At 41.0% G+C, this 27,622-nt stretch overlaps 1 protein-coding gene across 1 annotated transcript; it reads right to left on the bottom strand.

The window, feature by feature from the left end:
• On the bottom strand, positions 1-27,622 carry LOC123751642 (digestive cysteine proteinase 2-like). The gene is made up of 7 exons (XM_069325790.1): positions 27,515-27,622; positions 26,364-26,435; positions 9,415-9,555; positions 4,626-4,819; positions 3,885-4,062; positions 3,566-3,731; positions 1-325 (listed from the first exon to the last, which is right to left on the bottom strand). Exons 2-7 carry the CDS (start codon positions 26,433-26,435, stop codon positions 117-119), a joined length of 960 nt encoding a protein of 319 aa, XP_069181891.1. The 5' UTR covers positions 27,515-27,622; the 3' UTR covers positions 1-116.

The following is a 27,622-nucleotide window of genomic DNA, read 5'->3' as shown; positions in this document are numbered from 1 at the left end:
TACATTGCAAATTCTTTATTTCAAAACAGAATGAAAGTTCAAAAGCAGGATCATTTTAAAGTTTGGTCCCTCATACCATAGGAGTATTCAGTTCTTCAGTATTGATTCTACAGTAACTACACAGTTGGGTAGGAAGCAGCAGTGGCAATACCACAGTTGTTGTTCTTGTTACGAGCCATCTTTATGTACCCAGCCTCACCCCACCCGGTGCCCCAAGAGTTCTTAACGATCCAGTAGTCTCCTCCTGCGGGGCTAGTGCCATAACCCACTACCAGTGCACCGTGGTTAAGGCTGGTCGACGAGCACGCCGGCTCATAGTACACACCTGAAATACAAAACACACACATTAATATCTCAAGCCCATGTTGTACACATTTGTATTCCAAGGTTACCGTTTGGTGCAAATTCTCCAATAATTGTTTTAATATATAATAAATAAATCAGAAATTTAGACAATGTTTTCTTAGGTGCATCAAACAGAGATTAGGAAGACGACTCAACCAGAATTGAAAAGTGAAACACATCTGAGTAGTGACAAAAATGATTTTTTTTTAAATAAGTTATTTCTGTTTAATTTGGAAGAACTTGACAATGTGCAAGCAGCTTAACATATTTATATTGGTTTTAGAGTTTACACGTTCACTAGTATAATGTTTACCAGCAAGGGTATCATCAAATAAATAGAAAAAGTTATGCTCGTAAAGTCCCCAGTGCCAAGGGAGGGGGTGGCCTGACGGCTGAGTGGACAGCGTTTGGGATTCATAGTCGTACGTTTCCGGATTCGATCTCCGGCAAAGGCGGAAACAAATGAGCAAAGTTTCTTTCACCCTGATGCACCTGTTCACTTAGCAATTAATAGATACCATGGAGTTAGACAGCTGCTATGGTCTGCTTCCTGGGGATGTTTAACAAAATGGAGGCCTGGTCGAGGACCGAGCCGCGGGGATGGTAAGCCCCGAAATCCTCTCAAGATAGTGATCAATCGAATATTTGCTAGGGTGCTAAAATAGTAAATACAGGCATTTACAGAGCCCTTGTCTATCTTATCTTGAGATGATTTCGGGGCTTAGTGTCTCCGCGGTCCGGTCCTTGACCAGGCCTCCACCCCCAGGAAGCAGCCTGTGACAGCTGACTAACTTCCAGGTACCTATTTACTGATAGGTAACAGGGGCATCAGGGTGAAAGAAAATCTGCCATTGTTTCTCACTGGTGCCCGGGATCGAACCCGGGACCACAGGATCACGTGTCCAGTGCTCTGTTCGCTCAGCCACCGGCTCCCTAGCATCCCTTGTCGAGCATATTTCATAAATCATTAGAATTGAGCAGACTATATTGAGTAGCAAATATGATGCCAAATGTTAAGATGGGAGACAAATCCCTTGTGTTGAACTCTGGTCTCATTAGCTTAACATCTTGTGTAGGAAAATGACTGTAATCGGTAAGTGCAAAACCCTTTCGTTTACATCATGAAGAATATCTATATCAATAAATCAGAATATCTGTTTGTTCGTCAAAGATTGGAAGGCAGATGCTTGAGGTCCGCCTCATGCAACACTGCACTGTGGTTAGTGACCTTATAGCGAGTCTCAGAGGGTCAGGGTCAGCCCTTATGTCACCTATGAAGGGAAATTATCCTTCACACTCACCGAGATTAATGGATATGAAATGTTTTATGAATAGTCCGTAGAGTTTAGTGTTAATTTATATATTAGTGTACTAGCAGTACCTGGCCACGCGTTGCTGTGGCTCAGCAACGCACAAGCGTTACTGAGCCACAGCAACCTTTCCCTGTCTCCCAGTCCTCCCCACCATCCCCCCCCTTCTCCGTCCCCTCGTCCCCACCACCATCCCCCACTCCCGTCCTCTCGTCCTTCCCACCATTCCCCACTCCCCATCTGATGATCAAATGTTCTGATGTTCACATCAGAAAATTGGGAACATCAAATACTCTGGGGCTAGATTCATGAAGAAGTTACACAAACACTTACGAACCTGTACATCTTTTTTCAGTCTTTGGCGGATTTGTTTACAATTATTATACAATTAATGAGCTCCGAAGCACCAGGTGGCTGATTGTAACAATAAAAACAGGTAATTGGCAAGTTTTCACGCTTGTTAACTGTTTAATAAATGTAACAAACGCCTTCAAAAATAGAGGAAAGATGTACACGTTCGTGAATACTTGTGTAACTGCTTCGTGAATCTGGCCCCAGATGTTCCCATCACTGAAATATAAGAAAAACAGTTCAAAAAACGAAATGAAAAAATACAAAAATTACAAAAATAAGCCATTCTCACGAAATGAACGGTATGGTAAACAACACAGCTCAATTCCAATGCAATGTCACACAAAATAATTAAATCAAAATGAAAATAAATAGAAATGTATGAAAATTAAATTTATCAATGCAATTGGAAACATTGAAATGGAATTTGTAACATATTAAGTATAGCGTGTGTGTTGCTATTACGTGCAACAGATGGCGCTGTTTTTGAAAAAAAACTTAAGTTTTTACCTGTCACAGGAGTGACATCTATATAGTAGGCATATAAAAACACGCACATATTCGAATAGAACGTTGAGTCAAATCAGTGCAATGAGTGAAGAACTTTGGGATATTACAGCGTGTGTTGCTCTTACGTCCAACAGATGGCACTGTTTAAATAAAAAAAAATGTTTTCTCCTGTCACAGGTGAAGAATGTATATAGTAGGTATATAAAAACACACGCCTATTCGAATGCATCGTCGTGTCAAAATTTCAAAGCAATCGGTAAAAAGGTTTCGAGATTTTTCTCACATGAAAAACACAGTTAAAAAAAATGTTTTTTCCGTCATAGAGGTGACCTCAATATAGTATGTATATAAAAACCCGCTCGGATGCAAATGGAACATTGTGTAAAAATTTCAAGGCAATCGTTGAAGAACGTTCGGAGATTAGCGATTTTGAACAAACGAACATTTCCATTTTTATTTATATAAATTTATACATTGACATTCAAAACGAATACTTAGATAACAGATTTGTGTTCTGGGCAAAACTTTTCGATTATAGAGATGTAGATAGTGTATAGTGAAAATGATTACAGTGATATGGGGTTATGAGGAGAGTTTTTGTGGAGGGAGACAGGGAGCGTGTGTGTGGAGATGTGTATCATATGAAGATGTTCACTGTGATGATGATGTTTTCTGATGATGTTTGCCAGTATGTTGTGAAAATAGTTACATCGATGAAGGGCGACAGGGGGAAAATGTGTTCAATAATAAAGAGGGTGAGTGTGAGTGGAGAATAAGACCGTGTGTGTGGTTGGAGACTGGAAGGGCATATATGGGGGAGACTGGAAGGTTATATGGTGGAGATGTGGAGGATATATGTGGGGGGGAGGGGGGGGAGACAAGGAAAGTGCATGTGGGAGTATGTGTTTCTTTTAGTATGCATGGGAAACTCCTATGTTTCATCAAATCCTTGAGACTAGTCAATTAAGTCTTCTTTTGCTACCTCTCTTGCACTCAGTTTTTTCGATGGACCCTCCCTCCCATTTGCGTATGTAGAAGTGTGAGCTCACCGCTCTTGTAGAACTGGAAGGAACTGTGGGATGCATCGATGGCCACAGAGATGGGGCCTATGGTCCCAGCGGCCGTCTGTAGAGCGCTCTCGCTTTTAGAAGTTACTGAGGCGAAGCCAGTTAATGTGGCAGCGATGTTCTTGGCTGAGAATTTGCAAGGCCCTTCCTGCATAAAATAAGAAACAAAATTATTATATCCTGTCCTACACAGTATATATGTAAATAATGTTAAACGTATGACAAAAGAGTTCTATTAATTATAAACAAGAAATTGTCAGTTTCCTGCTATGATGGCGCTGCCTTGATGAGGCCCACTTACCACTGCCACGTAGGGGTAGAAGGCCCCACTGTCAGCTCCAGTGGCCTTGATGTAGTTGAAGGCACTAGTCATTAGTCCACCGCGACACCCCAGGTTTTTATAAGTGCCACCGGAGCATTCGACCAGCTGCTGCTCCGAGAGACTCACCAGTTTGCCAGTCTTACGGAAGTGTTGACCCCTCCAAGGCACCGGTCTGTATGAAAGGCAGGGAAGCAAATAACAAAATATTAATGTTACTTCAAGAAGTGTTTATAAGTGGCATCTGGCAGTGTTGCTCTCTATCTCGCATCTTCCAGCGGAAACTTTAGTTATCCCACTCAGTTTCCCAGAGATAAGAATCCAGAAGCATTTACCCTCACTTAGTCCTCACTCTCACTATCACTGCGGCTGTCTTTTCCATTACCTTTCAGCATGTTTCGATGAATTTGTCGTATATGTTGTAAATAAGGATGTTGAACCTAACAGAAGTTAAATCATAAAACTAAAAAACACAGAATTTTCTTCGGAATGGATATATAAATTTGGTCAGTGTAATAAAAAAGCAATTTGTCTTTCGCATTGACGGTTAATGTAAAAGATTATCAAATAAATCGTCGTGGAAATGGCAGTCCGCTTATATGTGAGACGAAATATTTCTTGAAGGAGTAAACTTACAAAGGAGTAAGGTCACTGCCTCTTTACGCTGACTCCTTGTTCCCAGAACATCACTCCCACCACCTGCCGACCCTCTGGGCCCCAGACATAATACTTACGGCAGAAAATGCCCAACACGAGCCACATTGTAACTGGTTCTTGACGGGAGTGACGGTGCCCTTGGTGCGCCAGTCCATAGTGGGTGGCGGGGTGGCCGTGGTGGCGGCGGTGAGGAGCACTGTGACGTCCGCCGGAGACTCGCCCATGAACCCGTTCATCACAGCTCCGAACTCTTCACTTGTCTGCCATATAACAACTTTGTTTAGACTTGTGATCAGCAAATATGTTTATATTTTATTATTTATCTTTTTCAATTATGATGTTTGCAAATCTTATAAAGCGAACATAACAAAGTTTGTTACGTTCGCTTTAGAACTCAGGTCAAGAACTGAGAAGCGGTTTAGTTATTTTTCGTATTTATCTTATATTTTTTTTATATTTATATGTAAAAGAGTTTTAACATTCTTGTAAAGCAACTAGCAAGTATAGCGTCTAGGGCAGACCATTAATCCTAATTTTCCCTGGAATACGACCCGTCAAATCGTTTTGCAACCAGGTACAAATTTACTGCTGGGTGAAGAGAGGCGTACAGTTAAGGATTGGCGCCTAGTCAATCCTCCCCGACCAGGATATGAACCCAGGCCAAATCGCTAGCGAAGCACGAGACGAGTTCGCTACCACTGGTAACACACTTGGTGCACATGCGTGAAAGTAGTGAAGGATCAGAGCACCTGGGTGAAGGATCAGAGCACCTGGGTGAAGGATCAGAGCACCTCGGTGAAGGATCAGAGCACCTGGGTGAAGGATCAGAGCACCTGGGTGAAGGATCAGAGCACCTGGGTGAAGGATCAGAGCACCTGGGTGAAGGATCAGAGCACCTGGGTGAAGGTAGTGAAGGATCAGAGCATCTGGGTGAAGGTAGTGAAGGATCAGAGCACCTGGGTGAGGCTAGTGAAGGATCAGAGCACCTGGGTGAAGGTAGTGAAGGATCAGAGCATCTGGGTGAAGGTAGTGAAGGATCAGAGCACCTGGGTGAGGCTAGTGAAGGATCAGAGCACCTGGGTGAAGGTAGTGAAGGATCAGAGCACCTGGGTGAAGGTAGTGAAGGATCAGAGCACCTGGGTGAAGGTAGTGAAGGATCAGAGCATCTGGGTGAAGGATCAGAGCACCTGGGTGAAGGATCAGAGCACCTGGGTGAAGGATCAGAGCACCTGGGTGAAGGATCAGAGCACCTGGGTGAAGGTAGTGAAGGATCAGAGCATCTGGGTGAAGGTAGTGAAGGATCAGAGCACCTGGGTGAGGCTAGTGAAGGATCAGAGCACCTGGGTGAAGGTAGTGAAGGATCAGAGCACCTGGGTGAAGGTAGTGAAGGATCAGAGCATCTGGGTGAAGGTAGTGAAGGATCAGAGCACCTGGGTGAGGCTAGTGAAGGATCAGAGCACCTGGGTGAAGGTAGTGAAGGATCAGAGCACCTGGGTGAAGGATCAGAGCACCTGGGTGAAAGTAGTGAAGGATCAGAGCACCTGGGTGAAGGATCAGAGCACCTGGGTGAAGGATCAGAGCACCTGGGTGAGGGTAGTGAAGGATCAGAGCACCTGGGTAAAGGATCAGAGCACCTGGGTGAAGGATCAGAGCACCTGGGTGAAGGATCAGAACACCTGGGTGAGGGTAGTGAAGGATCAGAGCACCTGGGTGAAGGATCAGAGCACCTGGGTAAAGGATCAGAGCACCTGGGTGAAGGATCAGAGCACCTGGGTGAAGGATCAGAGCACCTGGGTGAAGGATCAGAGCACCTGCGTGAAGGTAGTGAAGGATCAGAGCACCTGGGTGAAGGATCAGAGCACCTGCGTGAAGGTAGTGAAGGATCAGAGCACCTGGGTGAAGGATCAGAACACCTGCAAATAACCAAGCAAATATTGCGACAGCCAGAAAAATGATAGGATGGATTACGAGAACTTTCAAATCCAGGGATCCCATCACAATGGTTGTACTCTTCAAGTCACTTGTGTTGTCCCGTCTTGAGTACTGTTCAGTACTCACTTTCCCCTTCAGAGCAGGAGAGATTGCTGAAATAGAGGGAATACAGAGAACATGTACGGCACGCATAGACGCAATAAAGCACCTAAATTATTGGGATCGTCTCAAAGCCCTCCAAATGTACTCACTAGAAAGAAGACGAGAGAGATATCAAATAATATACACCTGGAAGATACTGGAGGGCCAAGTACCAAATCTACACAGTAAAATAACTACGTACTGGAGTGAACGATATGGAAGAAAATGTAGAATAGAACCAGAGAAGAGCAGAGGTGCCATAGGCACAATCAGAAAACACTGTATAAACATCAGAGGTCCGCGGTTGTTCAACGTCCTCCCAGCAAGCATAAGAAATATTGCCGGAACAACCGTGGACATTTTCAAGAGGAAACTAGATTTATTCCTCCAAGGAGTGCCGGACCAACCGGGCTGTGGTGGGTATGTGGGCCTGCGGGCCGCTCCAAGCAACAGCCTGGTGGACCAAGCTCTCACAAGTCAAGCCTGGCCTCGGGCCGGGCTTGGGGAGTAGAAGAACTCCCAGAACCCCATCAACCAGGTATCAACCAGGTAACCTGGGTGACGGATCAGAGCACCTGGGTGAAGGATCAGAGCACCTGGGTGAAGGATCAGAGCACCTGGGTGAAGGATCAGAGCACCTGGGTGAAGGTAGTGAAGGATCAGAGCACCTGGGTGACAGATCAGAGCACCTGGGTGAAGGATCAGAGCACCTGGGTGAAGGTAGTGAAGGATCAGAGCACCTGGGTGAAGGATCAGAGCACCTGGGTGAGGGGTAGTGAAGGATCAGAACACCTGGGTGAAGGTAGTGAAGGATCAGAGCACCTGGGTGAAGGTAGTGAAGGATCAGAGCACCTGGGTGAAGGATCAGAGCACCTGGGTGAAGGTAGTGAAGGATCAGAGCACCTGGGTGAAGGATCAGAGCACCTGGGTGAAGGTAGTGAAGGATCAGAGCACCTGGGTGAGGGTAGTGAAGGATCAGAGCACCTGGGTGAAGGTAGTGAAGGATCAGAGCACCTGGGTGAGGGTAGTGAAGGATCAGAGCACCTGGGTGAAGGATCAGAGCACCTGGGTGAAGGATCAGAGCACCTGGGTGAAGGTAGTGAAGGATCAGAGCACCTGGGTGAAGGATCAGAGCACCTGGGTGAGGGGTAGTGAAGGATCAGAACACCTGGGTGAAGGTAGTGAAGGATCAGAGCACCTGGGTGAGGGTAGTGAAGGATCAGAGCACCTGGGTGAGGGGTAGTGAAGGATCAGAGCACCTGGGTGAAGGTAGTGAAGGATCAGAGCACCTGGGTGAAGGATCAGAGCACCTGGGTGAAGGTAGTGAAGGATCAGAGCACCTGGGTGAGGGTAGTGAAGGATCAGAGCACCTGGGTGAAGGTAGTGAAGGATCAGAGCACCTGGGTGAGGGTAGTGAAGGATCAGAGCACCTGGGTGAAGGATCAGAGCACCTGGGTGAAGGATCAGAGCACCTGGGTGAAGGTAGTGAAGGATCAGAGCACCTGGGTGAAGGTAGTGAAGGATCAGAGCACCTGGGTGAAGGATCAGAACACCTGGGTGAAGGTAGTGAAGGATCAGAACACCTGGGTGAAGGTAGTGAAGGATCAGAGCACAGAAGGATGTTATGAAGGATCGGTGCACAGTTAAGGAAAGAAGTAAAATAAATTAATTATCAGAGAGCCATAATACCAACCTTCCTTTCACCACAGTCCAGGTTATCTTGTCAGACGAGTGTGATAACCCTTCACCACAGTCCAGGTTATCTTGTCAGACGAGTGTGATAACCCTACACCACAGTCCAGGTTATCTTGTCAGACGAGTGTGATAACCCTACACCACAGTCCAGGTTATCTTGTCAGACGAGTGTGATAACCCTACACCACAGTCCAGGTTATCTTGTCAGACGAGTGTGATAACCCTACTCCACAGTCCAGGTTATCTTGTCAGACGAGTGTGATAACCCTACACCACAGTCCAGGTTATCTTGTCAGACGAGTGTGATAACCCTACACCACAGTCCAGGTTATCTTGTCAGACGAGTGTGATAACCCTACACCACAGTCCAGGTTATCTTGTCAGACGAGTGTGATAACCCTACTCCACAGTCCAGGTTATCTTGTCAGACGAGTGTGATAACCCTACACCACAGTCCAGGTTATCTTGTCAGACGAGTGTGATAACCCTACACCACAGTCCAGGTTATCTTGTCAGACGAGTGTGATAACCCTACACCACAGTCCAGGTTATCTTGTCAGACGAGTGTGATAACCCTACACCACAGTCCAGGTTATCTTGTCAGACGAGTGTGATAACCCTACACCACAGTCCAGGTTATCTTGTCAGACGAGTGTGATAACCCTACACCACAGTCCAGGTTATCTTGTCAGACGAGTGTGATAACCCTACACCACAGTCCAGGTTATCTTGTCAGACGAGTGTGATAACCCTACACCACAGTCCAGGTTATCTTGTCAGACGAGTGTGATAACCCTACACCACAGTCCAGGTTATCTTGTCAGACGAGTGTGATAACCCTACACCACAGTCCAGGTTATCTTGTCAGACGAGTGTGATAACCCTACACCACAGTCCAGGTTATCTTGTCAGACGAGTGTGATAACCCTACACCACATGTTTGGAAAATCACATAAGTGTGAAATTTCAAAAAAAAATCATGAAATGCAATAATATTACACTGTGTGTTGCACTGAATAACTTTCCCGTTCCAGTACTTAACTCCAAATCAAAATTGGTACATAATAATGACATCACAGAGACTGACCATGTCACCAAACTCGTTCATCGCCAGCTCGAAGGTTGCGTTCTTCTTCCTATGATCTTTGATGATCTGGAGATTATACTCGAACACCTTCTTGCGACGCGCTTCTTCTGTTGAGTTCTTATACTTCCGCTTATAATTACCCTGAGGAAATACACAAACACTTATGATAAAGCTGCATTCTTAGTACTTAACACACTGCATTATTTCTCAGTTTACACAGGTACATGCTCAAGATATTTCTGATTCCACTAAGAAACAAATACCCGCCTGTTTAATGGTTATGCTGGTATACCACAGGTCTTAAAGAGATTTTACTGTTCTTTAATGGAGTCACAATAATCATAGAATCCAGTTGTGATATTATAAGTTGTTTATTATTTTTACCATAGGAAAATAACTTTATCATCACCTTATTTAATGTAAATTTATGAGAGTTGGTTGAAAACAATTATGAGAAACTCATCTCTGTTTTACTGTTAATAAGTCCTCAATGAAGAGGATATACCCTATAGTCTAATAAGGGGTACAAGTGTTGTGTTGGCTGACTCTTCAGAGGTTGCATGCCGATTTGCCTTTTTTATGATATCTTCAACAAAACTGTTAGAGAAGCTGTTGTTGACTAGAACCTGCCTAACCCTACAGAGTTCTTCATAGACTTCTCTAATGCTTTAGTTAAAGGTATCATAAAAAGAAAGTTGAAACGCCATGTAACCTCTGAAGAGTCAACCAACACAACACTTGTATCCCCTATTAGACTATTTTACAGGACCATTTTTTCGACGGCTCAAAAACGGAGGAAAGGGTCCTGAAAGATATTGTTGATAGAAACGTTATCCCTAAAGACCAAAATCAGAAAATACAATTGACAATTTACTATAAAACCAAAAAAAGGCTACCTTACTCATGAAAAACTCTCCAGACACAGGGCAGAACGCTTTGAAGGAAACCAACGTCGTCGATGCCTTCAAATGCCCACTTGGGGACTGTAAGCCCCAAAGAACTCAAGTGTATATAGGCAAAACAACAACGTCTCTTTCCAGGCGATTAACAATGCATAAGCAACAGGGCTCCATTAAGGAACATATAATCTCTTCCCACAACCAGACCATCACCAGAGAAATCTTAACAAACAACACAGAAATCATCGATAAATACAGCGATAGCAGGAGGCTCGACATCAGCTCGTCACATCAAGAAGTCAACACCAGCAATCAACAGCCAATTAATGCACAACTATATTCTACCCACTTCACGATCCCGAACCAATATAGAAGCATCAAGAGGAGGTATGGGCCAATAGGCCTTCTGCAGTTACTTCCATTCTTATGTTTTCATACCCAATTTATACCCATTGTTTCGTGATTTGTCTTGTGTTTGTCACCTCACTCAAAACTTTTGTGCCATATCACCTCACCCAAAACTAGTATAAGTACGAAAATTTTTTTATGTTTTACTCAGTCAGAGTCAGTCGCTGAGTGTAGCAGTACACAGTTACAGTCACTCCCTCAGTTACTCTTTTAGTACAGTGTAATCATGTCTCCCCAGGATATGACTTTCCTAACCATCCTTCTTGAATTACTAACGTCAGAAGGACACAGTGATCTAGTAGCTAGAGCAAGGAAAAAACTTGAAGGCGACCCAACCCTAAACGAAGCACCGTGGCAACTTGTAGGCAACGGAAAGGCAAACAAACGAAGAAGAACCGAAGAAACGTCCAAAGAAACCAAACTAGAAGCCAACCAGAACTCAAGAGCAGCACCCAACCAATGCCAAGGACCATATTCAAAACCAAAAAACCAGTGGATGGTCCCACTTATGCTTACATTGCCGCACTGGAAAAGAATAATCCAGGATCAGATCTTAGAGCCAAGCCCGACATTAGAGGTAGATATAACATATCCACAGCTAATCCGGATATAATCACAAACCTCGAGAACACAGAACACCTAGTTGAACTGAAACCAGAAGAAAAAATCACCAAAATGATAGTTCAAAATTTCCCGGTCGAAGTTCATGCCAACAGACTCCTAGAATGTCCAAATGTCACAACGGCGGAAAGATGCAAGCACAACAATATCGAAACAAGACAGGTTCTTGTAACAATAAAAGGACCTCGCATCAACACTCTGAGTGTTGGCATCTATGGTCAATTCAGACTGAGACTGTACAACCCAGAACCCATGCGCTGTTACAGATGTCAGCGCTTCGGTCACCACAAAGATGGCTGCAGAGGCCCGGAACGATGTGGAGTATGCAGCGAGCTCCACAATACCGACATATGCAAGAATCTGCACAAAGAAGGCAGACAAACGAAAGCAAAATGCCCGAACTGCGGGGATACACATCACGCCTGGAACAAACGATGTCCAGAAAGGGTAAAAAGAATACTAGCTTTCGGATCAACCCAGCAACCCAAAGTAACAACTTCTAGACCCCAATCGACCAGACCCTCGGTAAAAAGCCAGTGGTACACCCCTCGGCAAGTCCGAATAAATGAAGATCAGCAACAGTCTGACGCTCCAAATTCTTCTAGTCTGAGCAAGAACAGGGCTTCTAACAACTGGAGGAAACAAAGAAGCACTACTCCACTAAGAAACAGCAACAGAATAGATCAGGGGCAGCAAAACTAACATACCTGCCGTTGCCATCAACACCTCCCAAGCAGAAATGATGATCCGTACATCATCAAATGCCCCAGTAGCTGGATGTAGCAAAGACGCTTCAACCTAACCAAGAGTTTCCTCACCCACCAAGAAGAAAGTCTCCACTCCAGCCAAGAAGACACAAACGGTCGGGAAAACCAGTACTGTAAAACCATGGACTCAATGATTCCACTATAACGAAAAAATGGACAATCTCAAAATTATACAATGGAATATTCAAGGATGCAAAAACAAAGCACAAACACTCAGAGCAGTGCTTCTCAAGGATAGCATTGATATTGTTCTACTTCAAGAAACACTCACCAGGACTGGCAGAAATATCAATATCCCAGGATATCAAGGATTCCACTGCCCTATGGCACAAGGTGGCACCAGAGACATTTTAATACTAGTAAGATATCATGTCAATGCCACGGCAGTCACAGACCTGCCCAACTGTGGCGAGAACGTCGAAATTATGGGAGTTAATCTCACTCTGAGGAACTCAATGCTGTCCATCTTCAATGTATACAAGAGCCAGAGAGAACATGACATGGATCTCTCAACAATCTTTGAAATAGCAGTCACTACACCTACTATCATCTCTGGCGACTTCAACGCTCATAGTGAATTACTTCTTGATTCACCAAGAACCGACGCCAACGGAAGACATATTGAACATCTTTTGGATGAAGTGCCGGAAATCAGTCTACTTAATTCGACGGAACCAACCCACACTGGTGAGGGGGAAAGCTGGATCTCACGTTTGTCTCCACCAGTATTTATGAGTTGTGTCATTGGTCAGTGGATCATGTTCTGACTAGTGACCACTTGCTACAAAAACAGTTATTAATATAGCACTACCTCCCAGACCTCCAGCTCCCAAGCCCGGATGGAACTTTATCAAGGCAGATTGGACGAAGTTTCAGGAAGCTCTCGAAACTTGGCACCAAAACTACACTCCTCCTGACAACACCGAAGAAATGGAAAAAGATTTTGTAAATGCAATACACAGAGCAGCAAATCACGCCATCCCCAAGAGGAAAACAATTACCCAACAACACAAAGACCATTGGTATTACTATGATAGGATCAAAGAGCTACATAACAGACTAAATCGTGCACGAAAGAATTTCAGAAGAGATAGAACCGAAGCTAATCTAGGACTTCTTAGAGCTGTCCGAGATCATGTGCACGAAGAAACAGCAAAAATCAGAGAAGAAAAATGGCTCGAGTGGTGTGCCAAGCTAAATCAGCATACGTCCTTGGGCGACATCTGGAGGCAGATCAACAAGGCCAAAGGAAAATCGTATCCTTCTCCGCCGCACCATGTTCATCCAGAGCAAGAAGCAGAAAGGCTAGTAAATCTATTTGCTTCAAGAGCCAGTTCCACTCATCTTCCTCAAGCATCTCTGACTCACCAACAAAGACTTCAAGCAGCAAGATGGAAAAAAATAGACGATGCTTTAGCCTTGCCTGACGAACTAGACCAACCTTTCAATCTGAAAGAACTCAGAGGTGCTACAAAGAAAACTAAAAATACAGCTCCAGGCGAGGACAAAATCACTTACAACATGCTAGCCAAGCTAGGAGAAAAGGGTGAAGAAGCCTTCTTGAATCTCATCAACAGAGTATGGGTGACAAGAACTCGACCACTCTCTTGGAACAGTGCAATTATAGTTCCCATTCCAAAACCTAAAGACCCAGGAAATCCAAGACCCATCTCATTAACAAGCTGTCTGGCCAAAACTGCAGAATGAATGGCCCTTAATCGAATTGAATGGGAAGCCAATCCACTACACCAAAATATGTTTGCTTACAGAAAAGGTGTTGGAACCACAAAATGCCTTACCTCCCTCCTGGATCAAATCAATGACAAACCTGGAATTATTAATCTTACCTTTTCGGTCATATTCAACAACATATGTTTACAGGAAAGACTGCTACCAAAATATACTAATATATATATATATATATATATATATATATATATATATATATATATATATATATATATATATATATATATATATAAAAGAAAGCCTTAGATCAGCTTCGGTTCAATCTCTTCTGAAATTCTTTCGTGCACGATTTAGTCTGTTATGTAGCTCTTTGATCCTATATTATATATATATATATATATATATATATATATATATATATATATATATATATATATATATATATATATATATATATATATATATATATATATATATATATATATATTATATATGTATATATATATATATATATATATATATATATATATATATATATATGTATATATATATATATATATATATATATATATATATATATATATATATATATATATATATATATATATATATATATATACCCTATTAATATCCCCTCTTGTTCTGTCTTGTGTTAATGCCACATCACCCCTCCCACCTCACTCAAATGTAGATATAAAATCGGAGATACGTAAGTTCTATTCAGTTGTGTATTTGTGAACTAAAGTCTTTGAAAATGTAATAAGTTTTACGAAACGCGCCCGTGTCCCGTCAGACTAGAAATAAAAATGAATTTTGGAGAATTAATTTTTGATTTACCTCCAACAGTGAAGCGTAATGTACGAAAGATTGAGAAAATTCGTGTTAGAATTATTAATCTTACTTTTTCGGTCATATTTAATAATATATGTCTACAGGAAAGACTGCTACCAAAATATACTAATATTAAAGCGCACGACCCAGCAGCAAGGAATCAAGCCTTCACGATAAAATATCGCCAGGATCTGATTCGTGATCAGATATACAAGGCAGAGAATGAAATCAAAGACAACAAAACGCAACTACTTCATGCTACAAACGAGTGGAGAAATAGCAACATCGACCATAGTATCCGTACCCGCATTGAACAACACCTCGACATCCTCACAGACCAACATCACCTCAGCACTGAAACAAGGATTATCAAGAAACTAACAACATTATATGGAGGACCTATGGCAATTCCACGACCAAGAGATGGCTTCCTGAACCTTGCAGGAATTAACCTCACTGAGGACCAAGTCACTCTCCTAAATCTGGACATAAACTGTCATGTTATGTCCAGACCGAGTGAGATGGCCCGGAAAGTAGAGTTGGAAATTCTGTTGGACGACATATTCGACCTCGAGACACAAAAGAAGGTCACTACCGAAGATACCTTACAAGCAGAACTTATTGCAGAAGGAGGAAAGAATCGAGGCAACTACAGAAGCACCATACTGTCCCCCGAGCTTAAAGCGGCAGCTAAAAGCCTTCGTGAGAACAAGGAGATAGTTGTCAGGAGAGGTGACAAGTCGCCAATATATGTCATTCTTAAAAAAGACGAATATCTGGCGAAAATGAACATCATACTCTCTGACCAAACTAAGTTCCAAAGGGTAACGAAGGACACTACAGCCGAATTAAAAGCAAAGGTCAACAAACTGATCGAAAATGTGAACGCCAAGAAATCCGGACTACACCTGCCAAAGATCATTGGGGAATATAAACCTGGATATGCGTATGGAAATGTCAAGACGCACAAGCCTGGAAACCCACTTCGGCCAATCATTAGCCAGATACCCACACCCACGTACAGACTGGCGAAGCGACTCAACGGCCCGCTGACTCCTTATGTTCCTTGCGCCTTCAGCCTGAAGTCTCCAAAGGAATTTGTTGACTTACTGCGGGGCACACGGGCCACAGGGATAAGAGCCTCGTTGGACGTAGAATCGCTGTTTACCAACGTACCTGTGGACGAGACAATCGGAATGATAGCCGACAGAGTGTATCGTGATCCAGCCTGTTTTCCTCTTGACATACCAGAAAATATTCTGAGGAAACTACTCCAAGCTAGTACTAAAGAGGCACCCTTCTTGAGCCCGGATGGGCACATGTATAAGCAAGTAGATGGGGTCGCCATGGGTTCTCCCCTAGGTGTCCTGTTTGCAAACTTCTATATGGGTACCATCGAGCAAAAAGTCTTAGTCGACATGAACTTGAAACCGGCCATATACTGCAGGTATGTTGACGACATTTTTACACAGGTACCTGATGTCAGACATCTGCAGGAGCTGAAGGAGGCATTTGAGCAGAGTTCCGTGCTGCGTTTCACTTACGAGATGGAAAAGGATGGGAAGCTGCCCTTTCTAGATGTAACAGTCATGGAAAAGGGCGGAGGTTTCCACACTGCAGTCTACACTAAGGAAACAAACATAGGAATGTGCCTAAATGCCAACAGCGACTGCCCCGACAGGTACAAGAGGAGTGTTGTTAACGCATATGTCGACCGTGCTCTCAGCCACAGCTCAGAATGGAAGCAAGTCGACGAAGAACTCTGTAGGGTAAGGCAGGTCCTAGTCAATAACGGCTTCTCCAATGGTTTCGTCGAAGACATCATAAGAAGGAAAGTGAAAAGCCATGCAACCTCTGAAGAGACAACTAACACAACACCTATACCCCCTATTAGACTATTTTACAGGAACTTCTTTTCCACAGCTCATAAAACGGAGGAAAGGGTCCTGAAAGATATTGTTAATAGAAACGTTATCCCTACAGACAAAAATCAGAGGATACAACTGACGATTTACTATAAAACCAGAAAAACGGCCAGCCTACTCATGAGAAACTCTCCAGACACAAAACAGAACGCTTTAAAAGAGACTAACGTCGTCTATGCCTTCAAATGCCCACTTGGGGACTGTAAGCTCCAAAAAACCCAGTATATAGGCAAGACAACAACATCTCTTTCTAGGCGTTTAACGATGCATAAGCAACAGAGCTCCATTAAGGAACATATAATCTCTTCCCACAACCAAACCATCGCCAGAGAAATCCTAGTAAACAACACAGAAATCATCGATAGATACAGCGATAGCAGGCGGCTTGACGTTTGCGAGGCACTACACATCAAGAAGTCAACACCAGCAATCAACAGCCAATTATTGCACAACTATATTCTACCCACCTCAAGACTCCGCTCCAATATAGAAGCATCAAGAAATATGGACCAATAGGCTTTCTACAAACACTTCTATTCAATACCCATTGTTTGTGTTCTGTCTTGTGTTGATACTTTTAATACCCTATTAATATTCCCTCTTGTTCTGTCTTGTGTTAATGCCACATCACCCCTCCCACCTCACTCAAATGTAGATATAAAATCGGAGATACGTAAGTTCTATTCAGTTGTGTATTTGTGAACTAAAGTCTTTGAAAATGTAATAAGTTTTACGAAACGCGCCCGTGTCGCGTCAGACTAGAAATAAAAATGAATTTTGGAGAATTAATTTTTTATTTACCTCCAACAGTGAAGCGTAATGTACGAAAGATTGAGAAAATTCGTGTTAGAATTATTAATCTTACTTTTTCGGTCATATTTAATAATATATGTCTACAGGAAAGACTGCTACCAAAATATACTAATATATATATATATATATATATATATATATATATATATATATATATATATATATATATATATATATATATATATATATATATACATATATATATATATACATATATATATATATATATATATATATATATATACATATATATATATATATATATACATATATATATATATATATATATATATATATATATATATATATATATATATATATATATATATATATATATATATATATATATATATATATATATATATATATATATATATATATGACAATGTCAGACCACGGAGGAAAATGAAACAGGAAATTTCCTTAAGTACTTTCGTATATTAAATACATCTTCAGAAGGAATGATTCCTTCTGAAGATGTATTTAATATACGAAAGTACTTAAGGAAATTTCCTGTTTCATTTTCCTCCGTGGTCTGACATTGTCACATTCTTAATCACGTGTTTATTTTCGTGATATACACACACACACACATATATATATATATATATATATATATATATATATATATATATATATATATATGTGTGGTTCAAGGTTCAATATCATCAAGAACTTGAAGAGGCCGCGAGTAGAGCGGGTAGGCCCAAAGCAAGGTGGACCGATGAGGAAAAAATATATATATATATATATATATATATATATATATATATATATATATATATATATATATATATATATATATATATATATATATATATATATATATTTATTTATTTATTATTAAATATGACCGAAAAAGTAAGATTAATAATTCTAACACGAATTTTCTCGATCTTTCTTACGTTTCTTTTCACTTTTGATGGTAATTCAAAAATCAATTCTCCAAAATTCATTTTTATTTGTAGTCTGACGCGGCACTTGAGCGCGTTTCGTAAAACTTGTTACATTTTCAAAGACTTTATTTTACACACACACACATCTATAACTGAATAGAGCTTAAACCTCTTCGAGTTTTTTATACCAACATTTGGGTGAAGTGACATGTTACAATAGTTTTGGATGAGGTGAAAATAAACTTTTAACACAAGACAGAACACGAAACAATGTAATACAAACAGGTATTAAAGTTAGGTAACTGCAGAAGGCCTCTTTTTATTGGCCCATATTTCTTGATGCTTCTATATTGGAGCAGAGCCTTGAAGTGGGTAGAATATAGTTGTGCATAAATTGGCTGTTGATTGCTGGTGTTGACTTCTTGATGTGTAGTGCCTTGCAGACGTCAAGCCGCCTGCTATCGCTGTATCTATCGATGATTTCTGTATTGTTTGCTAAGATTTCTCTGGTGATGGTTTGGTTGTGGGAAGAGACTATATGTTCCATAATGGAGCCCTGTTGCTTATGCACTAAAGAGGCACCCTTCTTGAGCCCGGGTGGACACATGTATAAGCAAGTAGATGGGGTCGCCATGGGTTCTCCCCTAGGTGTCCTGTTTGCAAACTTCTACATGGGTATCATCGAGCAAAAAGTCTTAGTCGACATGAACTTGAAACCGGCCTTATACTGCAGGTATGTTGATGACATTTTTACACAGGTACCTGATGTCAGACATCTGCAGGAGCTGAAGGAGGCATTTGAGCAGAATTCTGTGTTGCGTTTCACTTACGAGATGGAGAAGGATGGGAAGTTGCCCTTTCTAGATGTAACAGTCATGGAAAAGAGCGGAGGTTTCCACACTGCAGTCTACACTAAGGAAACGAACATAGGAATGTGCCTAAATGCCAACAGTGACTGCACAGACAGGTACAAGAGGAGTGTTGTTAGCGCTTATGTCGACCGTGCTCTCAGCCACAGCTCAGAATGGAAGCAAGTCGACGAAGAACTCTGTAGGGTAAGGCAGGTCCTAGTCAACAACGGCTTCTACAATGGTTTCGTGGAAGACATCATAAGAATGAAAGTGAAACGCCATGCAACCTCTGAAGAGACAACTAACACAACACCTATACCCCCTATTAGACTATTTTACAGGAACTTCTTTTCCACAGCCCATAAAATGGAGGAAAGGGGCCTGAAAGATATTGTTAGTAGAAACGTTATCCCTACAGACAAAAATCAGAAGATACAACTGACAATTTACTATGAAACCAAAAAACGGCCAGCCTACTCATGAGAAACTCTCCAGACACAAAGCAGAATGCTTTAAAAGAGACCAACGTCGTCTATGCCTTCAAATGCCCTCTTGGGAACTGTAAGCCTCAAAAAACTCAGTATATAGGCTTTGGACCAACATAACCTCTCCGCTTACTTCAGGAATAATCATCGATAGCACTACAGACCATTACCCCACATTTCTCCTAACTAACATTAACAACCACCTCTAGAGACAAGGGAAATAAGATTTAGGATACACAATGAAACTGCTATAGGCAATTTTATAGCTGCTGCTGCTAATGTCAACTGGGAGTCCAAATTAGGTAACATAGGGGACATCAACCTAGAAGTGCAATCTTTTCTTTAAAAAACTCTCAACCTTTATAACACCCACTGTACTATGCTTACGAAACAAGTCACAACCAAAAGGCTTAACAATCCTTGGCTTACAAAGGGAATACTTGAATCCATTAATTAAAAACATGTCCTTGCGAAGAAGTATAGGTTTAGAATCGTCTCCAAAGAATTTTCTAAGAATTACTCGTTATTGCTATCTAAAATAATTAGAAGAGCCAAAACTAAATACTACGAAGATAAATTTACCCAAACAAAGGGCAATATTAAGAAAACATGGAGCACAATTTCACAAATATTGGGATCAAAGAAGATTTTAAATAACAAACCAATACTCCTGTCCAATAACGATGGTCAGCTTACAGCCTCTCATACTGCTATTGAGTTCAATAGGTTCTTCCCTTCCATTGGGTCATCCCTTGCAAATGATATTCCATCTTCCAGTACTGATGTTCAGGACTATCTTACAGGTAACTATCCACAGTCTTTGTACCTAATGCCCACAAATTCCACTGATGTTAATGAGATAATCATTTCCCTTAAAACCAAGTCTAGTGCCCTTGAGGAGATACCAACTTTAATTTACAAAAAGGCCCCCAGATCTTTAGCCCCTGCTATTGCATTGCTCTTCAACTTGAACACCAAACCTTTCCAGATATTCTAAAAAAAAAGCGAGAGTAACCCCTGTCCACAAATGTGGTGATCTCACAGATGTTAACAACTACAGACCTATATCAATCCTGCCAAACTTGTCTAAAATATTTGAAAACTAATCTACAAGCAGCTTTACTCTTATCTAGCCAAGTACAATATACTTAGCTCTTGTCAATATGGCTTCAGACCTAAAAAGAGCACTAACGATACACTTATTAGTATGATTAACTTGATACATGCAGCTCTTGATAAAAATGAGTTCCCTGTTCGGTTATTTGTGAACCTGTGTAAAGCTTTTGACACTGTCAACCACCAAAACTTTCTTCTTAAATTACATCATTATGGAGTCAGAGGACACTCCCTGCAATACCTCAAATCTTACCTTACTGACAGGCTCCAGTATGTTTCTGTGAATAATTCCATTTCTCCCACCCAACCCATCAACATTGGTGTTCCTCAGGGCAGCATACTTGGCCCTCTCCTCTTTCTCATCTACATTAATGACCTTCCAAATGCCTCCCAACACCTCAAACCAATTCTATTTGCTGACGACACAACCTACATTTACTCCAGTTCTGACCTCCTTGGTCTAAAATGTCACAGTGAATACTGAGCTAAATAAAGTCCATCTTTGGCTAACTGCCAACAAACTCACCCTCAACATTGACAAAAGTTTCTATATTCTGTTTGGCAATAAATCCACAAATCAAATAAATCTTAGGATAAATAATACCCAAATTTGTAACAAAATAGATGGCAAATTCCTTGGCGTTCTCATTGACCAGAAGCTGAATTTCCAGGGACACACATTCTAAATATATCAAAAAAAGTTTCAAAAACTATTGGCATTCTTTCTTAGATCAGATATTATGTACCTCGCCCTGCCCTGGTGGTGTCCTCTAATTACTCAACACAAAGCTGCTATTAGGACAATATCCAACTCTAGCCCCAGACATCACTCGGTACCCCCTACTGAAATCTTTGAATATGTCAGATATTAAGTCACTGCATATCCTCTCATGTGTATTATATATATATATATATATATATATATATATATATATATATATATATATATATATATATATATATATATATATATATATATATATATAAAACGCTGAACTGTAATGCCAATCCTGACCTTAAAAGCTTCATTGAAGGTTGTAACAGAACCCATGAGCACCACACCAGAAACACATACCTTTTTGATATTCTAAGAGTACGACTTAATCAAACTAGAAATGCTCTACAAATCAAGGGACCCAGAATGTGGAATGACCTTCCCAATCATGTTAAGGACTGTACCTCTCTCAACCAGTTTAAGATAAAAACTAAGCACTACCTAATTAATTCCCTATAACCTACCTTACCCCTATAATGTCAACCCATATCTGTTATTTAAAAAAAAAGCTGTTTGTCGACCTAATTGTATTTTTGCTGTTTTACTGCCATGTTCCCCCCTTTATTTTTTTTTCTCAACACATTTTATACTTTAAGCTCAATTAGTATTAAGTTTTAGTCTTTAGTGTTTTTCCTGCCTGAAACGCTTTGTGTAATAGTGGCTTTAGGCATTGTATGTAGGAAACGAAGGTGGAGACCAGTGTTGACGAGACCTCATCGTGGAGAGTAGTGAAAGACAGGGGTCTTAAGAAGACCTTGACAAGGCCACATACAGACGCCCTAAGGATGGCAAATTCATTTGCCGTGTTGGAGGACGAGTGCTGTAGTGCGCCTGCAGCGAGGAAATCAGCGAGGAACGGCGGAGCGCAGGCCCCTCAGGCTGCTCAGATAGTTAGGGCGGTACCGAAGCGAATTTTGGTTGTGGGAGATTCCCAGGTGAGGTATTTAGACAGAACGTTTTGTGCCAGAGATAGGGGGAACAGATTAAGGGTTTGTTATCTGGGAGCTGGAATTGGTGATATTGTTGAAAACATGAATGATATTATGACGGGAAATGGAAACAAACCCATTATTTGTATTAGTGCAGGGGTAATGATGTTGGGCGAGTTAGGAGTGAGGAACTAATACAGAGATTTAGGACAGCCATTGAATTAGTTAGGAGCAAGGGAGGAATCCCGATCATATGTGGCATTCTTCCAAGAAAGGGAGTGGGAAATGAATGGATGTCGAGGGCACTTGGTGTCAATTGCCGGCTGGAAAGATATTGTAAATCAAATGCAATATCTTTCATAGACAACTGGGAACGCTTCTATGGAAGAAATGAAATGTATGCTCGTGATGGGGTGCATCTATCGAGGGCTGGGGTTGTTGCTGTTGCGAACTCGTTGGAACCAGTGGTTAGAGGCGTTTGTTTGGGTTTAAACTGTTAGTAGATAGTGGTATGGGAATTGATTTGGAGGAAGGAGGTAATAAAAGTATGTGTTCGTGGGAGAAAAGAATTGGCAAAATGATCAGGGAAAGAAAAGGGCCTCAAAATAACAATTCACTTAGGATATATTACACTAACAGTAGAAGTCTATGAAATAAAATTAATGAATTAAATGCTCTTATCTGCACAGAAAAAAATAGATATTATTGCTCTTACCGAAACGTGGATGAATGTAGAAAATAGAGAAATATTAGCTGAATATCAAATAAATGGATTTAAACTATTTCACACAGATAGATATATTAGACGAGGAGGGGGAGTAGCCATATATGTTAGGGACAATTTGAAATGTAGTCTCAAAGAGGGAATCAAAACTGAGCCACACACAGAAACTATTTGGATAGAATTAAACGAAAAAGCAAGTAATATTATAATAGGAGTAATATATAGGCCACCAAATTTAGACAGAATGGAAACAAAGCATCTATGGAATGAAATATCTAGAGCATCTAGATCTAACAGTATTTATGTCATGGGTGACTTTAATTCTAGCGGAATAAACTGGGTGAACAAAACAGGGAATAGTGAAGCAGAAGATTTTCTAGAATTAATTGACGATTGCTTTCTTACGCAACACATTAAGGAACCAACACGGGAAAATAATATTTTAGATTTAGTGTTAACTAACAGGGAAACAAAAATTAATGACATCGAAATAGGGAGTGAGCTAAAGAACAGTGATCACAAAGTAATCAGATTTAGCATAGAATGGAATAGACCTGTAGGAGAAAATTCTGTTAAAGTGCCAGATTTTCGAAAAGCTGATTTTAATAGCCTAAGAAATTTTTTGGGTCAAATTGATTGGAAACTCTTGGGTACGGGGTGTGGACCGGTCTTAGAGCGAGACATGAAGCCAGCGATAGGTGACGTAAAAGGGGATTTCGAGGTGGATTTAATATATAACTTATTTAAGGATATTCTAAACAAAGCACAGGAACGTAGTATACCATACAAATTGAATAGGTCGAATACTAATGACCCAAAGTGGATAACAAATAATTTAAAGAACCTTATAGGTAAAAAGAGAGCTTGGTACAAAAGGATTAAGAATGGGGAAGTCAGGTTAGAACAGCAATTCATACAACTGGTTAGAAATGTTAAAAAAGAGATTAGGAAAGCAAAAAGAAACTTTGAAGTTCGCATAGCAGAGCAAGCAAAGTCAAATCCTAAAGGGTTTTTTCAGTTATATCGAACTAAGACTAGGGAATGGATAGGTCCATTAAAATCTGAGACAGGTCAAATAACGGATAATGACAAGGAGATGAGTAGTATTTTTAACAAATATTTTATATCTGTATTTACTAAAGAAGAACTTAACAATATGCCTTCAGCCGAACAAGTCTATGTGGGTGAGGATGAGGACAGGTTTACTAGTTTAACAGTTACCAGGGAGGATGTAATTAAACAATTAGAAAAACTAAAACCAAACAAATCCCCAGGGCCGGATGAAGTGTTTGCCAGGGTGCTTAAAGAATGCAAAGAGGAGCTTTCCGAGCCACTGTCTACCATATTTAATAAATCAATAGAGTCAGGCAGAGTGCCAGAGTCGTGGAAGGTAGCTAATGTGGTACCAATTTTTAAGAAAGGAGATAGATCACTTGCGTCAAACTATCGGCCATTTAGCCTAACGTCTATTGTGGGAAAGTTACTTGAATCAATAATTGCAAATACAATTCGTCTCCATCTTGAAAAACATAAATTAATAAATGAGTCGTAACATGGTTTTACAAATGGCCGTTTATGTTTAACAAATTTGCTAACTTTTTATTCCAGCATAGTTGAGGCAGTTGATAGTGGTAAGGATTGTGATGTTGTGTACCTTGACTTTAGCAAAGCTTTTGATACAGTGCCACATGAAAGACTAATTAAAAAAAATAGAAGCTCATGGTATTGGTGGTGCTATATTAACTTGGATTAGGGCATGGCTATTCCAAAGGAAACAGATAGTTAGTATAAATGTGGTTAAGTCAGAGTGGGATAATGTTGTTAGTGGAGTACCTCAGGGCTCTGTCCTGGGACCTCTGTTGTTTATAATATATATAAATGATTTAGATTCAGGTTTGAGTAGCAACATTTGCAAATTTGCCGATGATACGAAAATCGGTAGGGAAATTAATTCGGAGGAGGACTCACTATCACATCAAGTTGATCTAGATAGGGTTTTGAAATGGTCAAATGATTGGCAAATGCAGTTTAATGCTGATAAATGTAAAGTTCTGAGGCTAGGTAATGATGATAGAGTTACAAGATACGAGCTAGATGGTGTTGAGATTGCGAAGTCGGATTGCGAAAGGGATCTGGGAGTTATGATTAGTAAAAATTTAAAACAAAAGGATCAATGCATGAATGTTCGTAATAAGGCGAATAAGACACTGGGATTTATTAATCGAAGCGTTAGTAACAAGACACCTGGTGTGGTTCTCAAGCTATATCTTGCTCTGGTTAGGCCCCATTTAGATTATGCAGTTCAGTTTTGGTCGCCGTATTATAGAATGGATATAAATTCACTTGAACGTGTCCAACGTAGGATGACTAAGTTAATTCCCCAAATTAGAAATCTTTCATATGAAGAAAGATTAACAAAGCTTAAGTTGCATTCACTGGAAAGGCGAAGAGTTAGGGGTGACATGATGGAGGTTTACAAGTGGATGAATGGACATAACAGGGGGGATATTAATAGGGTATTAAAAATATCAACACAAGACAGAACACGAAACAATGGGTATAAATTGGATAAGTTTAGATTTAGGAAAGACTTGGGTAAATACTGGTTCAGTAACAGGGTTGTTGATTTGTGGAACCAATTGCCGCGTAACATTGTGGAGGTGGGGTCCCTCGATTGTTTCAACCGCGGGTTGGACAAGTATATGAGTGGGATTGGGTGGTTATAGAATAGGAGCTGCCTCGTATGGGCCAATAGGCCTTCTGCAGTTACCTTTGTTCTTATGTTCTTATGTTATGTACTAGCTTTATCTATAAATTCATCAATATTTGTATTACCCCTTGTACGTATGTACTTTACCTGAATAAACATTTGAATTTGTTGAATTTGATTTTTTTGAAATCATAGTGACGTTCAGTACCAAGTAAATTGTAAATGATAATTGCCTTCTTGAGGTTATCTTGAGATGATTTCGGGGCTTTAGTGTCCCCGCGGCCCGGTCCTCGACCATGCCTCAACCCCCAGGAAGCAGCCCGTGACAGCTGACTAACTCCCAGGTACCTATTTACTGCTAGGTAACAGGGGCATTCAGGGTGAAAGAAACTTTGCCCATTTGTTTCTGCCTCGTGCGGGAATCGAACCCGCGCCACAGAATTACGAGTCCTGCACGCTATCCACCAGGCTATGAGGCCACCCCTCACCTCACCACCCTCACCGCCTTACCTTGAATTCGTCCCAGGTGGGATAGGCTGCCGTCAGAGCCAAGCCACACAGAAGCAGTATTGCCCCCTTCATCTGTTGGAATAGGGAAGCAAGTCATTATATACATAGGCCTTATATATTATATTTAAATGACCGTTACTGTTATGTAACTATAATGGGAGCTTATATTACTATAAACATTAGGTACATGGTAATGACGGGGTGGGCACAGCTGCCCACTTTTGTGAACACTGAAGATTTTAAATGCAAATGATCATCTCTATAAACAATATATATTACAGTGGGAGATCGTCAACACTCAATTACAATTAAACACGATCATCATTTCACACAATCTTGCGAACACTTGGTAACTAATGTAGCAGACATTCAAGGTTCTCACTGAAAGGTGGATTTCTGGGGCTGTGAGGGGGAAGGAGTGGTAGCCCATTTTAGACCACCAACCAATTTGGCTTCTCGGTACCACGATGACCTTGCTTCTTGAAATGTCGGCGTTCGAATCCCAATGGTCCAAGTGGCTAGGCACGTTCTTTTTATTCGTAAAATTCTATACTCTTGTCCTCATATCCCTACTATGTGCTATAATCATGCTGGCTTAGCGCTTTCTCAGTATAATTACCTTCCCCTTACCAATTTAGACCACCGGGGTGCCGCCCTAACCTGACCTAGTGTGGGTCAGCAGACCTCCTTCTACTGTTTCCATTGGCCATGTTGCATACGCTTATAGGTTTTTGACTTCTCGTATGATTCCATCTATCATCATGCCAATAATATTGAATTCCGTTGAGTGGTTCTTGCATGAATAAGGGACAGACAATCTCACTTGACGCTCTAGGAATTATTAATATTGATAATGTTCAACAAATATTAAACATAATATTGTCATAAATTTCTTGACGTCCTAATGCTTTACATTTCCAGATGAGTTCCAATGGTTAAGTTAATTCCTTGAAAACGTTCAGTAAAACCTTTACTTCAAAGTAATAGAAATGCATCGAATTTCCTCACTGAACTGTAGAGTCGAAGAGAACATTAGCAAGAGTTTAGAGTTTTACAGACGAGGAGTCACAATAACGTGGATGAAGTATGGTGACCAAATCGCACACTAGAACGTGAAGGGACGACGACGTCGATAGTCGAAAGAGTTTTACCTTGGCTGGAAGAGTGGTATAGACCGCTGCTGCGTGTGGACCGCTGCTGAGAGTGTGGGATGGTGGAGTGTGCGCTGGGACAGTGTTACCTGTGGTCAGACCTGGAGA

Source organism: Procambarus clarkii, chromosome 17, assembly GCF_040958095.1.
Source record: "Procambarus clarkii isolate CNS0578487 chromosome 17, FALCON_Pclarkii_2.0, whole genome shotgun sequence".
In the NCBI taxonomy this organism is placed as follows: Eukaryota; Metazoa; Arthropoda; class Malacostraca; order Decapoda; family Cambaridae; genus Procambarus; species Procambarus clarkii.
The sequence above is the reverse complement of the archived record's forward strand: the minus strand, read 5'-3'. Positions and strand labels throughout refer to the sequence as shown.